Source organism: Aulonocara stuartgranti (genome assembly GCF_965226115.1).
Source record: "Aulonocara stuartgranti genome assembly, chromosome: 6".
Lineage (NCBI taxonomy): Eukaryota > Metazoa > Chordata > Actinopteri > Cichliformes > Cichlidae > Aulonocara > Aulonocara stuartgranti.
The window spans coordinates 30573416-30588143 of NC_138944.1; the positions used below are offsets into that span (position 1 = coordinate 30573416).

Below are 14728 nucleotides of genomic sequence, written 5' to 3' on the forward strand. Positions count from 1 at the left end.
TGTTGTGTTTTACACCCCAAAATTTGTCAAATACATCTTCACGAAGCTTAACCCAATCTCTGCATTTCACTATATTATAAAATTGCTCAATCTGTAAGATGTAGATTTTCCAGATTTCACTGGGAAGAACACTTATAGTTAATAAGAGCATTAGTGTGAAAGCATATGTGTAATAATAAAGTAATAGTGAAGCAAAAAACAGAAGTTGTGCAAATTAGGCAGAACAAAAAAGTAATAGAATTTTGCTTGATTTATGAATTTATTAATGTACTGAGTGTTATCATACAAACTTTTCCAATATCAATGGGCTTAATTTTGGAAATAAATTCAGGCGGAAGAATTTCTCCCCATCAGGGTGCATGGTACCATACCCAGAGTGATGAATTAAAAATGGAAGAGGTGTAGGCTCGGCATACATCATTCTGGTGATGTAGACATGCATGCAGAGCCAGTCACTATGGGGTTTGTAGCAGTGTGTGCTTTGGTAGGTTGAGGGCAGTCTATCTAGAAGCACTTTCTGTGGACGATGCTGGCGCCAGACTCATCGTACTCCTGCTTGCTGATCCACATGTCCTGGAAGGTGGACAGAGAAGCCAGGATGGAGCCTCCAATCCATACAGAGTACTTCCTCTCTGGGGGAGCAATAATCTGCAAGGGCAGAGATGAAGAGGGTTCAGCAATGAAGACTTTTAGGAAGTGCACTTACATTCTGCCAGACATACAAATTCAGCACAGTGTTAAACACCTTGTTCGTGTGAAAGTGAAGCACCTTTAAAAAAAGAGTGAGTATGAAAGAGTACATAAGAAGCAATAACTTTACCTTGATTTTTAGGTTTTTGGGTGCCAGTGAAGTGATCTCCTTCTGCATGCGGTCAGCAATGCCAGGGTACATGGTGGTACCTCCAGACAGCACAGTGTTGGCGTACAGGTCCTTACGGATGTCAACGTCACACTTCATGATGCTGTTAAAGGTAGTTTCATGGATACCACAAGACTCCATACCTGTGGAGAGTTGGAAAATTAGGGGTTAAGGTTAGCCTTGCTAAGGACTACTTTTTACAAATCACAGAAATCTGTCTTAAAACTGATGCTGCTTACCAAGGAATGAGGGCTGGAAGAGAGCCTCTGGGCAACGGAACCTCTCATTCCCAATAGTGATGACCTGTCCATCAGGCAGCTCATACTTCTTATCCAATGACGAAGAGCAGGCAGCTCTTTCAATCTCTCTCTCAAAGTCCAGGGCAACATAGCACAGATTCTCCTTAATGTCACGCACAATCTCACGCTCAGCTGTGAGACAAGAAAACCCCCAACTTTTTATTGTGAGTTTTAAATTTTTTCCTAGTTTTACACATCTTCTCTTGACTGTGTCCATGTGCGCACCTGTGGTGGTAAAGTTGTGGCCCCTCTCAGTGAGGATTTTACCAAGGTAGTCTGTGAGGTCCCTGCCAGCCAGGTCCAATCTGAGGATGGCATGGGGCAGAGCGTAGCCTTCATAGATGGGCACAGTGTGGGTCACACCGTCACCGGAGTCCATGACAATACCAGTGGTACGACCAGAGGCATACAGGGACAGCACTGCCTGGATGGCCACATACATGGCAGGAGTGTTGAAGGTCTCAAACATGGCCTGCAGGAGAGCAGGAGAAAAGAGATGATCAGTGAAACTAAAAGCCAAAGTACTCTGAAATAAACTCATATTGGTCATTCTGTCTCCAACCAAACAATTATTGTCCTCAACTATCTCCAATTTGCATATATTGTATGGTGGAAAATGTTAACGTTTATATGTAAGGGTAAGAAAGGCATTACTGACAAAAAAAAGACCCCCCTTCCCCAAAATCTTTTATTTACAATGTTTGGTTAAAATGTTCCGATTGTTCAAATATGTTATTTTCTTTATTTGTTGTAAAATAATGTGTGCCCCAGTCTCTAATGAGACATAGTGCTCGAAGGGTAGTTATTCCTCCGTTACACCACAAGAGGCAGTATCTCCTGAAATGAGCACCTCTAGCAGGCGTAAATATGCCAGGCCACTCACCATAATGCAGTGTGCCCAACAAGAGCTGTGTGAGACTATGTGCAAACGTGTAACCATGAACCATGTCTATATATGTACAGAAGATAAAGGCGGACTCACGAAGCTACACTGGTTTCAATTCCTTTTAATCCAAGTGTGCAACATATAATAATTCATAATAATTGTTCTGAAATTTTAGCTTCACATATCTAATAAGTTTAATATATATATATATATATATATATATATATATATATATATATATATATATATAAAAAACACCCAGCACGCCCCTGCGGGCGGTTTATCCTTCAAGCTCGGGTCCTCTACCAGAGGCCTGGGAGCTTGAGGGTCCTGCGCAGTATCTTAGCTGTTCCCAGGACTGCGCTCTTCTGGACAGAGATCTCCGATGTTGTTCCCGGGATCTGCTGGAGCCACTCGCCTAGCTTGGGAGTCACCGCACCTAGTGCTCCGATTACCACGGGGACCACCGTTACCTTCACCCTCCACATCCTCTCGAGCTCTTCTCTGAGCCCTTGGTATTTCTCCAGCTTCTCGTGTTCCTTCTTCCTGATATTGCTGTCATTCGGAACCGCTACATCGATCACTACGGCCGTCTTCTTCTGTTTGTCTACCACCACTATGTCCGGTTGGTTAGCCACCACCATTTTGTCCGTCTGTATCTGGAAGTCCCACAGGATCTTAGCTCGGTCATTCTCCACCACCCTTGGGGGCATCTCCCATTTTGACCTCGGGACTTCCAGGTTATACTCGGCACAGATGTTCCTGTACACTATGCCGGCCACTTGGTTATGGCGTTCCATGCCTTGCCTGCTAGCATCTTGCACCCTGCTGTTATGTGCTGGATTGTCTCTGGGGCATCTTTACACAGCCTGCACCTGGGGTCTTGCCTGGTGTGATAGACCCCAGCCTCTATGGATCTTGTGCTCAGAGCTTGTTCTTGTGCTGCCATGATTAGTGCCTCTGTGCTGTCTTTCAGTCCAGCTTTGTCCAGCCACTGGTAGGATTTCTGGATATCAGCCACCTCCTCTATCTGCCGGTGGTACATACCGTGCAGGGGCCTGTCCTTCCATGATGGTTCCTCGTCTCCCTCCTCTTTCTTGGGTTTCTGCTGCCTGAGGTATTCACTGAGCACTCGGTCAGTTGGGGCCATCTTCCCAATGTATTCTTGGATGTTCGTTGTCTCATCTTGGACTGTGGTGCTGACACTCACCAGTCCCCGGCCCCCTTCTTTCCGCTTAGCGTACAGCCTCAGGGTGCTGGATTTGGGGTGAAACCCTCCATGCATGGTAAGGAGCTTTCTTGTCTTTATGTCAGTGGCTTCTATCTCCTCCTTTGGCCAGCCTATTACCCCAGCAGGGTACCTGATCACGGGCAGGGCGTACGTGTTGATGGCCCGGATCTTGTTCTTACCATTCAGCTGACTCCTCAGGACTTGCCTGACCCTCTGCAGGTACTTGGTGGTTGCAGCTTTTCTAGCGGCCTCTTCATGGTTCCCATTCGCCTGCGGGATCCCCAGGTACTTGTAACTGTCCTCTATGTCTGCAATGTTGCCTTCTGGTAGTTCAATCCCCTCAGTTCTGACTACCTTCCCTCTTTTTGTTACCATCCGACTACACTTCTCCAGTCCGAACGACATTCCAATGTCATTGCTGTATAGCCTGGTAGTGTGGATCAGTGAATCGATGTCTCGTTCACTCTTGGCATACAGCTTGATGTCATCCATGTACAGGAGGTGGCTGACAACTGCTCCGTTCCGTAGTCGGTATCCGTAGCCAGTCTTGTTAATGATCTCACTGAGGGGGTTCAGGCCTATGCAGAACAGCAGTGGGGACAGAGCATCTCCTTGGTAGATCCCGCACTTGATGGTGACTTGTGCTATGGGCTTGGAGTTGGCCTCTAGTGTTGTACGCCACATCCCCATTGAGTTCCTGATGAAGGCTCTTAGGGTCCCATTGATCTTGTACAATTCTAGGCATTCCAGTATCCAGCTGTGGGGCATTGAGTCATAGGCCTTCTTGTAATCAATCCAGGCAGTGCACAGGTTGGTCAGTCTGGTCTTGCAGTCTCAGCTGATTGTTCTGTCTACCAGTAGCTGGTGTTTTGCGCCTCTGGTATTCTTGCCAATTCCTTTCTGTGTCCCGCTCATGTATTGACCCATGTGCCTGTTCATCTTAGCCGATATGATGCCTGACAGGAGCTTCCATGTAGTACTGAGGCAGGTTATTGGTCGGTAGTTGGAGGGGACCGGTCCCTTCTTGGGGTCCTTGGGGATCAGGACCGTCCGGCCTTCAGTTAGCCATTCCGGGTGTCTCTCGTTAACTAGCAGCTGGTTCATTTGTGCTGCCAGACGCTCGTGGAGTGCAGTCAGCTTCTTCAGCCAGTAGGCGTGAACCATGTCGGGCCCTGGTGCTGTCCAACTCTTCATACTGGAGACCCTTTCTTGGATATCTGCTACTGTGATGGTTACTGGACCCTGTTCAGGGAGGTCGCTGTGGTCAGCCCTCAGATCCTCTAGCCACTGAGCATTGCCGTTATGGGTTGCATCCTTCTCCCATATGCTCTTCCAGTATTGCTCCGTCTCCAGCCTTGGTGGTGCTGTTCTCTTGCCACTGAGAGTACACCTTTGCTGGTTCTGTGGAGAACAGCTGGTTTATTCTCCCGCCTTCTATCTCTCTGGTGTACCTCCTCAGGCGGCTGGCCAAGGCTGTGAGTCTTTGCTTGGCAGTTTCCAAGGCCTCAGGTATGGACAGCTTGCTGTATTTCTTAGGCACCTAATTTGTTGCACCTTTCTGCAACTCCGTTATCTATATATATATATATATATATATATATATATATATATATATATATATATACACACACACACACACACACACACACACACACACACACACACACACACACACACACAGTGGGGCAAAAAAGTATTTAGTCAGCCACCGATTGTGCAAGTTCCCTCACCTAAAATGATGACAGAGGTCAGTAATTTGCACCAGAGGTACACTTCAACTGTGAGAGACAGAATGTGAAAAAAAAAATCCATGAATCCACATGGTAGGATTTGTAAAGAATTTATTCGTAAATTAGGGTGGAAAATAAGTATTTGGTCACCTCAAACAAGGAAAATCTCTGGCTCTCACAGACCTGTAACGTCCTCTGTAAGAAGCTTTTCTGTCCCCCACTCGTTACCTGTATGAATGGCACCTGTTTGAACTCATCATCTGTATAAAAGACACCTGTCCACAGCCTCAAACAGTCAGACTCCAAACTCCGCCATGGCCAAGACCAAAGAGCTTTCGAAGGACACCAGGAAAAGTATTGTAGACCTGCACCAGACTGGGAAGAGTGAATCTACAATAGGCAAGCAGCTTGGTGTGAAAAAATCAACTGTGGGAGCAATCATCAGAAAATGGAAGACATACAAGACCACTGATAATCTCCCTCGATCTGGGGCTCCACGCAAGATCTCATCCCGTGGGGTCAAAATGATCATGAGAGCGGTGAGCAAAGATCCCAGAACCACACGGGGGGACCTGGTGAATGACCTGCAGAGAGCTGGGACCAAAGTAACAAAGGTCACCATCAGTAGCACACTACAACGGCAGGGAATCAAATCCCGCAGTGCCAGACGTGTTCCGCTGCTGAAGCCAGTGCATGTCCAGGCCCGTCTGAAGTTTGCCAGAGAGCACATGGATGATACAGCAGAGGATTGGGAGAATGTCATGTGGTCAGATGAAACCAAAGTAGAACTTTTTGGTATAAACTCAACTCGTCGTGTTTGGAGGAAGAAGAATACTGAGTTGCATCCCAAGAACACCATACCTACTGTGAAGCATGGGGGTGGAAACATCATGCTATGGGGCTGTTTTTCTGCCAAGGGGACAGGACGACTGATCCGTGTTAAGGACAGAATGAATGGGGCCATGTATCGTGAGAGTTTGAGCCAAAACCTCCTTCCATCAGTGAGAACTTTGAAGATGAAACGAGGCTGGGTCTTTCAACATGACAATGATCCAAAACACACCGCCCGGGCAACAAAGGAGTGGCTCCGTAAGAAGCATTTGAAAGTCCTGGAGTGGCCTAGCCAGTCTCCAGACCTCAACCCCATAGAAAATCTGTGGCGGGAGTTGAAAGTCCGTGTTGCTCGGCGACAGCCCCAAAACATCACTGCTCTCGAGAAGATCTGCATGGAGGAATGGGCCAAAATACCAGCTACTGTGTGTGCAAACCTGGTAAAGACCTATAGTAAACGTTTGACCTCTGTTATTGCCAACAAAGGTTATGTTACAAAGTATTGAGTTGTATTTTTGTTATTGACCAAATACTTATTTTCCACCCTGATTTACGAATAAATTCTTTACAAATCCTACCATGTGAATTCATGGATTTTTTTTTTCACATTCTGTCTCTCACAGTTGAAGTGTACCTCTGGTGCAAATTACTGACCTCTGTCATCATTTTAAGTGGGGGAACTTGCACAATCGGTGGCTGACTAAATACTTTTTTGCCCCACTATATATATATATATATATATATATATATATATATATATATATATATATATATATATATATATATATTATTTTTTTTTTTTCTTATATTTCGGGTCGATGACTTGTATAGACTAAGAGGGATCCTAACCAAAATGACTACCACAGCATTCTGTAGCACTATGCAATACCTTCTGCTATGCACCTAGTTGGTCATGGGTTCATCCTACAGTAAGCATAAGTAAGCTACAGTAAGCTTAAGTCCAAGCTATGCCAGAACTCCCTCAGGAAAAAAGAACAAGATGCTGAGCTTGAAAACATGGTCTCCAGCACAGTCTCCAGACTTAAACCCTCTTGAGCTGGTTTGAGATAAACTGGACCGAAGAGTGAAAGCAAAGCCACCTACAAGTGCCACACATTTATCGGTACTTTTGCAAAAGATATGGGAAGAACTTTCTGAACAGTATTTGATTTCTGTTTCGAAAGAATGCCACATGTTCAGCTGCTATATCTGCTAAAGGTGGCTACTTTGATAAGTCAAAAGTTAAGAATACATTTTGGTCTATATATTGATTCCATGATTTATTTTTTAACTGCAATTGCTTATTTGTAGCTGTCATTTCAGAGTGCAATGAGACATTAAACTACATAATTTTCAATAAAAAACTGGAAAAATTGGCGCGTTCTTTTGACGGGTAGTGCAACTTGAAAAGTAGTTGATATATGAAGATAAATTTTCACAACAATCATATAAATAAATCTAATTTTTGAACCATAAAATCTAAAATCATAAAATTCATCATAGGAGATGGTTGAATAGAAAATGTGGTCTGAGATGAAATGTACCATATGTGTTTAGTCATACAGAAACAACAGCATGAATACTGTAATAAAATGACTCTTTTGCTATACTGACTGTATAAGTCTGAGTGCAGTAATTTGCACTGCTATTAACAGTTACTTCACGCAGACACCAGTGTAGTTCAACATTTGTTTTCTACTTCAGCTTAAGTCTGATGAGTCTAATTTATAAACAGCAGCGCCCATGCTGCAGCTCATCATTTCTGATGCATCACAGTGCAAAGATAGAAACCCAAAGCATCTGCAAAGGCAAAAAAAAAAAAAAAGTTTAAGGTAGGTTGAAGGAGTAGGAGGAAACTGGTGTCAGCCCTCATTACCTGTGCCATCCTTTCCCTGTTTATCTTGGGGTTCAGGGGGGCCTCTGTGAGGAGGACTGGGTGGTCCTCAGGGGAAACTCTCAGCTCATTGTAAAACATGTGATGCTAGAACATCTCCATGTCATCCCAGTTGGTAACAATACCGTGCTCAATGGGGTACTTGAGAGTCAGGATTCTTCTTTTGTTCTGTGCCTCGTCACCCACAAAGCTGTCTTTGTGGCTCATACCAATCATTACACCCTGGGCAACAAAGAAAAAAACAATTGTTACAAAATTTACAGGGTATTTGAGGTTTATAAAGTACTCTTGAGGAATATGTAATGGAATACCTGATGTCTGGGGCGTCCAGCAATGGAGGGGAACACAGCATGTGGAGCATTATTTCCTGCAAAGCCAACTTTGCACATACCGGACCCATTATCTATGACAATGGCAACAATTTCGTCTTCCATTTTCTGAACGAAAAAAAAAGGTAATAGAGGTTTTTTAGACTTGATGTTAAGCAGTAATCTGGGTTAAATCTAGCAGATAGCCTGGATAAAAAGTCTTGTTGTTAAAGAGAACGAATGCTGGATGTTGCAGTGGCGCAGTGTTCAGTGTTAAGTGACCTTAAATGACAATTTTCTTCATAGGTCCAACGACAGCAAAAATGTTAATTTTACTTGTTCCTTCTACAAAATTAGTTGGACCTGCAGTCATCAGCCAGCACTGCAGGCCTTGCCAAAGCAGATGCTAACTGTAAGGAGTTAGCATCTGCTTTGTAGTCTAACAAATACTGATTTGTTAGACTACAAAACTGAAAACATCGATGACCATAGTTATTACATACCATCAAAAATCCACTCATCAGCTACTTTGTTAGGTATAAGTGTTTAAGTGCTTGTTAACACTAGAACCCCTCGCACAAAGGTAACATGATCCTCTGATTAACAGAGGCCATACCAGATAGGCTTGAACAGAATTTGGATTGAAGGTGATAATTTAAGTAAAAATTAAAAAACTCTAAAGATTTTACTTTCCAGAAATTGTCCTGATCTCCACCAAAATTTGGCAGGTCTACCAAATATGAATGACCTAAACCTTGGTTCAAGATAAGTTACATTTTCAGTTCTACAGTATGTTGTGTTAAAATTATTGTATAGTTTCTTGTCAAAATCTGGAAATACTGATATGACTCATCTGATTTTAATTTATACTATAATCAAAGTTATTTACAGTTAAAGTTACCTATAACTGTAAGTGTAATAGAGGGTAGGGGAGAATAGGTGCTGAGTATATATATATATATATATATATATATATATATATATATATATATATATATATATATATATATAGGGTGGGCCATTTATATGGATACACCATAATAAAATGGGAATAGTTGGCGATATTAAAGTCCTGTTTGTGGCACATTAGTATATGTGAGGGGGCAAAACCCTCAAGATGGGTGGTGACCATGGTGGCCATTTAGAAGACCACCCATCTCCCATGCTATAGTTAGCAAACTGCTTGCTAAGTTTCGTGAAACTGGTTCAGTGTTGGATTTGCCAAAATGTGGATGCAAGAAAACTGTCACTAATGAAGAAACATCAGTGGCTGTCCTAGCTTCATTCAGCAAGAGCCCACAGCGTAGCACTCGCCTCATGTCACTGGAGAGTGGCATTAGTCGAACATCCCTTCGGCAGATATTAGCTACTCACAAATGGCACCCTTACAAACTCCAGCTACTGCAGCATCTCAACGAGGATGACCCAGATCAGCGCACAGAATTTGCAGAATGGGCAAAACAAAAATTGGAACAGGACCCTCAGTTCATGCAGAAGATTTTGTTCAATGATGAGGCAAACTTTTATGTGAATGGTGAAGTTAACAAACAAAACCACCGCTATTGGTCTGACACTGACCCACATTGGATGGATCCCTCCAAGTCTGTTGGAACAACAAAAGTGATGGTTTGGTGTGGTATATGGGGTACAACGATAGTGGGTCCATTCTTCATCAATGGAAACCTCAAGGCCACTGGATATTTGAAATTGCTACATGATGATGTGTTTCCCTCTTTATGCACTGAAGCTGGCACGTTCCCTGAGTTTTTCCAGCAAGATGGTGCACCACCACATTATGGGTGCCAGGTCCGAGCATTCCTAGATGAACAGTTTCCTGGAAAGTGGATTGGTCGTCGTGGGCCAGTTGAATGGCCCCCAAGGTCTCCCGATCTGACCCCCTTAGACTTTTATCTTTGGGGTCACCTGAAGGCAATTGTCTATGGTGTGAAGATACGAGATGTGCAGCACCTGAAACTACAGATACTGGATGCCTGTGCTGGCATTTCTCCTGCGGTGTTGCTATCAGTGTGTGAAGAGTGGGAGAAGAGGGTTGCATTGACAATCCAACACAATGGGCAGCACATTGAACACATTTTATAAGTGGTCAGAAACTTGTAAATAACTCATGAAAGAATAAAGTTACGTTGAAACCAAGCACACCATTGTTTTTCTTGTGACATTACCAATAAGTTTGATGTGTCACATGGCCCTATTCCTATTGAAAAAACAAAAGTTGTTTCCAAGATGGCCGACTTCTAAATGGCCACCATGGTCACCACCCATCTTGAGGAGTTTCCCCCGTCACATATAATAATGGATTGCATTTCTATAGCGTTCAAAGCACTTTACACTATTCATTCACTCTCACATTCATACACTGGTGGAGGCAAGCTACAGTTGTAGCCACAGCTGCCCTGAGGCAGACTGACAGAGGCGAGGCTGCCATATTGCGCCATCGGCCCCTCTGGCCAACACCAGTAGGGGGTAGGTGTCTTGCCCAAGGACACAACGACCGAGACTGTCCGAGCCGGGGCTCGAACCGGCAACCTTCCGATTACAAGACGAGCACCCAACTCTTGAGCCACGATCACATATACTAATGTGCCACAAACAGGACTTTAATATCACCAACCATTCCCATTTTATTACGGTGTATCCATATAAATGGCCCACCCTGTATACAATATACTCAAATTTTCAATTGAATCTGCAACTGAAGCAGTTGGTTAGTATGATTTTGACTTTTTGAATTCCAGATGTTCGACTCTTGTCTAATTTAAAATAATGACAAAAGTAAGGAATAAATATTGAGTTTGGCTCAATGACTCCACTGTGCTTGTTCCTTAGTTATGTTATGTCTATATGATGGAAAGCTTTAAGTATCCGTTACTGAATATTTTTTAATTTAACTTTTAAACATGTTAGTTTTATTGTTGTTAAAATGTACAAGTACATAAATGTCATTAACTTAAAAAAAATAAAAATAAATTTGCCTTAATTTTTGTTCTGCTGACATCCTTGGGTTTACAGTGTGTGTATGGAGGTGTTTTCATTATATTCTTTTGCTTCTTTTTCTAAAAGATAAAATATTTCATCACTTGTCTTTGTCAGCTATTAGAAAATCGTTTTTGGTAATCTAGTAGATATTTATTTAACTATTAAAACAATATTTTTTTTACAATTCTTAAGTCAAAGTCATGTCTATTCAGAGTTCAGACAGGCATTACAAATGGTATGATTTAATGGGATTTATTTGCTTAGTCAAAAGTTTCTGTTTTTGTCTTTCTAAAAAAGTCATCACATACCACTGTGTTGATGTCAAAGGAGAATAGCTGGACTGCTTTGATGTGACAGCAAGGCAACATTAACTAAAATAATCACTTTTTAGAACCAAAGAATGCAGAAGAGCATTTCTGAACATGCAAGACTTTGAAGCAGGTGGGCTAGAGCAGCAGAAGAACATGCCAGGTGCCACGCCTATCAGCTAAGAACAAAAAAAGTCTCCAAAACTGCAAAATAAAATTGGAAAAAGATTGTCTCATTGTCTCATCTGATGAGTCTCAATTTCTGGTGTGACATTTCACTGGTAGTGGTGTGTTTGCATGAAAGTACAGATGCAACCTTTCTTGTTTCAGTGGTTCAGGCTGGTAGTGGTGTAATGGTCCTGGGGATATTTTCTTGGTACACTGGGTATCAGCCGAGCATCATCTAAACACCAAAGTCTGCTTGAGAGTTTTTGTTAAACCGTGTCCCTTTATAGCCACTGTATACTCATCTTCTTATGGCTGCTTCCAGCAGGATCCCTCACCATGTCACGAAGCTCAAAACATCTCAAACTGTTACTGGTACTCAAATGACCTTCACAGTTCCAGATCTGAATCCAAGACTGCACCTTTGAGATGTTTTGGAATAGGAGACTTGCATCATGATGACCTGTTGCTTCACAGTAAGAAGGTCCTGGGCCTTTCTTTGTGGAGACTGAAAGTTCTCCTTATGCAATCGTGGGTTCTCTGCGGGTACTCTGGCCTCCTCCCACAGTCCAATAACAGATGAGGCTTCATCATTAGGTTATTCTTAATTGGCTGTAGATGTGAATGTGATGTGGATGTCTGTCTGTCTCTCTTTGCCAACCCTGTGAGAGACAGCTGACCTCTCTAGGGTGTATCCTGCCTCCGGTAAAGTCTGGAGCTTGAATCATGTAGGAAGAATTAAGGCAGTTCCGAAGGCAAGAGGTGGTCTACGCATAGCTACCAACACATTTCTACGAAAGCTGTCAATGTATAACAAGTATAATTTAAGTGGTTATTTCAACTAAAATGAGGACTTATAGAAAACCTGATCTTTTAACTTAAATGGTGAAAAAAAACCACTTCCTGGTGTTTAAAATACAAAGCTTAAAATGTCAAATGAAAACATTTTATACATGAGAAAAACTTCCATTGGCATTTAGCACTTGTCTTACCTGTGTGAGGGAGCGTATTCAGTGTAGGAGGACTGGCAGTAAGCACTATACACTCCAGTGGGATTTAGTATCTGAATTTGACTGCAAATGAAGGCCAATAAATTGGAGGATTTTATCAGAGGTCGTGCTGCAGCCCCTCTCCATAAGAGCAGAACTTTTCACATGAGTTACTCTGATTGGCTCAGACACATCCACTGGGTATGGCATATACAGTCACTGGTTCTGCACTTTGGCAACACGGGGGGAGAAGTTCCAGTAAACTAACCTATGTACTGTCAGTGTTAACTATCTGGGGTCGGGCAGTGTTCAATAAATCCTATTTTTATCATCTGTCCAAATTATCGCAGTGTGCACAACTTTGATAGGCATTATAAGTATTGTGAATGGGGCCAATAAATCCTGATTATGTCCATTATTCATATAACGTACTCATATAACATACCCTTCCATATTTGTGCACTGGAAACCTAACAGAATAATTAATTTATATAATTTAATTAATGGGATAAATGTGATTTCACCAGAGCATTTACGTGTTGCTCATTTGCAGATACCAGGACACTGGGTCTTGAGGCCACATGCACTGGAGGCACAGACCACATGGCACTCTGTGCCAGAGATGCATGTGGTCCGACTTAGGGGGGCTAATGTTTACAGCATGATTGTGATGAGACTATAAATTTCTTATCTCCCATCACCTCTCTTCACCTAACCTATGGTGCATGTGATTTTCAAGGACTCATTAATCTTGTAGGCCTGAATGAGATATGATTAACAGTTGTGGAATTTCCCATACATACCTATGTTTGGTATCAAAATAAAGCTATTACCCCTGTTATCAATTTATTACACATGAACACATGAACATTGTAGTGGAAAACTTGTATTTCAACACACTTAACCTTTTGTATACTAATGGTATATGATTGTAGCCTTCTTGTAACCTGACTGTGTGTACAGTGACAAACAAATTACTGTAAGCTGCAAGGTCATGAGACGTTTTATGTCTTTGTTATCAAGCAGGTGCCTATAAGACCGTGATAATAAAGTTCCCTAGAGCTGATGAGACAAAGTTTATATGCACACAATAAGTATAAAAAAGCAGTTTTCTTTCTGTATTAATACTGGTGTTATGACTGTCCGTGCTATATTGGTACATTTATAAAAGAAAGTAGGGACATGCAGCGCCAAAAGATTGTTACTAATCAAGTGTCTCAGTGTTTAAGTGTCAAAAGCAAGATAGAAACCAGATTAACCTCCTGTCACAGCAGTCACTGCACAGCAGCTTACAACATCTCAGACTGCAGGATGGATAGATGCCCCTTAAATCAAAAACTGGTTAGTTCTGCAAGATCACTTTATGAAAATACTAAGATGTCATGGTCTTGGGTCTGTGACACAGTTTTTATGTGTTTGGACTTTTGATTCTGTTTATTTAATATTGTGAAGTTAAGATTCTGTTCCAAGTTCTGGTTATTATGATTGAGATCCCTCTGTTTAATATTTGTTTTCTCAGGTCTTCTTAGTTTTGTTATCTAGTCTTTAGGTTTTGTTATCAAGCCTCTATGCCCCATACTCTTGTCTCTGCAGTCTCAGTGTCAAGCTTGAATGTCTTTTTCTGAGTTTCTGAGGCAGAGAACATAGAGGGAGAAATAATGAAAGGTGTTTTCAGTGTGGAGCCACAGTACATTGGTTTAATGATTGATCTGAAAAGGCAGGAACTGAAACTGTTTGACTCGGGTCGGAGGGTGAGAAGGGGAAGGTGTCATAGCCCAAAGTATTTCCATATTAACCATTCACCCAGACAGTAGATGAAAAGAGGGGGGGGGGGGTTACATGACATCCATTTTGTCCCTGGAGGATGGGAAATGACCACGTCCAGTGGCATATATCTCTGTCTAACTGAACTCAGAGGCTGGAGGCCTTAGTTTGTTTGTGTGCAGTAGGTGTAGCGAAAAGAACAGTTCTAACTTTGTCTGACTTTGTAGGCTACTCAGATTTAATCCTTTTGCTCCATGTTCCTGCCACAATGGCTTCTCCAACACACATACATAGTCACCAGATGCTGGAAATTATCAAGTAAACATACTTTTTAACTTTACTGGAAAAAATATTTATTTCATTTAATAATTTAAGGCACTACACTAAGGCGCTAAAATGGCCCCTAACAATCGGGAATAGCGTTTTGTTCAAAAGCTGTGTTCCCAGTACTTTAGCATCAAGGTAGG

At 42.3% G+C, this 14728-nt stretch overlaps 1 protein-coding gene across 1 annotated transcript; it reads right to left on the reverse strand.

Annotated features, from left to right (window-relative positions):
* Positions 1-493: 493 nt before the first annotated feature.
* On the reverse strand, positions 494-7949 carry LOC309708892 (actin, cytoplasmic 1-like). The gene is given in 6 exon segments (XM_082537234.1): positions 494-648; positions 821-1002; positions 1099-1290; positions 1384-1630; positions 7713-7817; positions 7821-7949. Coding segments are annotated over 6 exon segments (996 nt in total). The 5' UTR covers positions 7947-7949; the 3' UTR covers positions 494-504.
* Positions 7950-14728: the final 6779 nt, after the last annotated feature.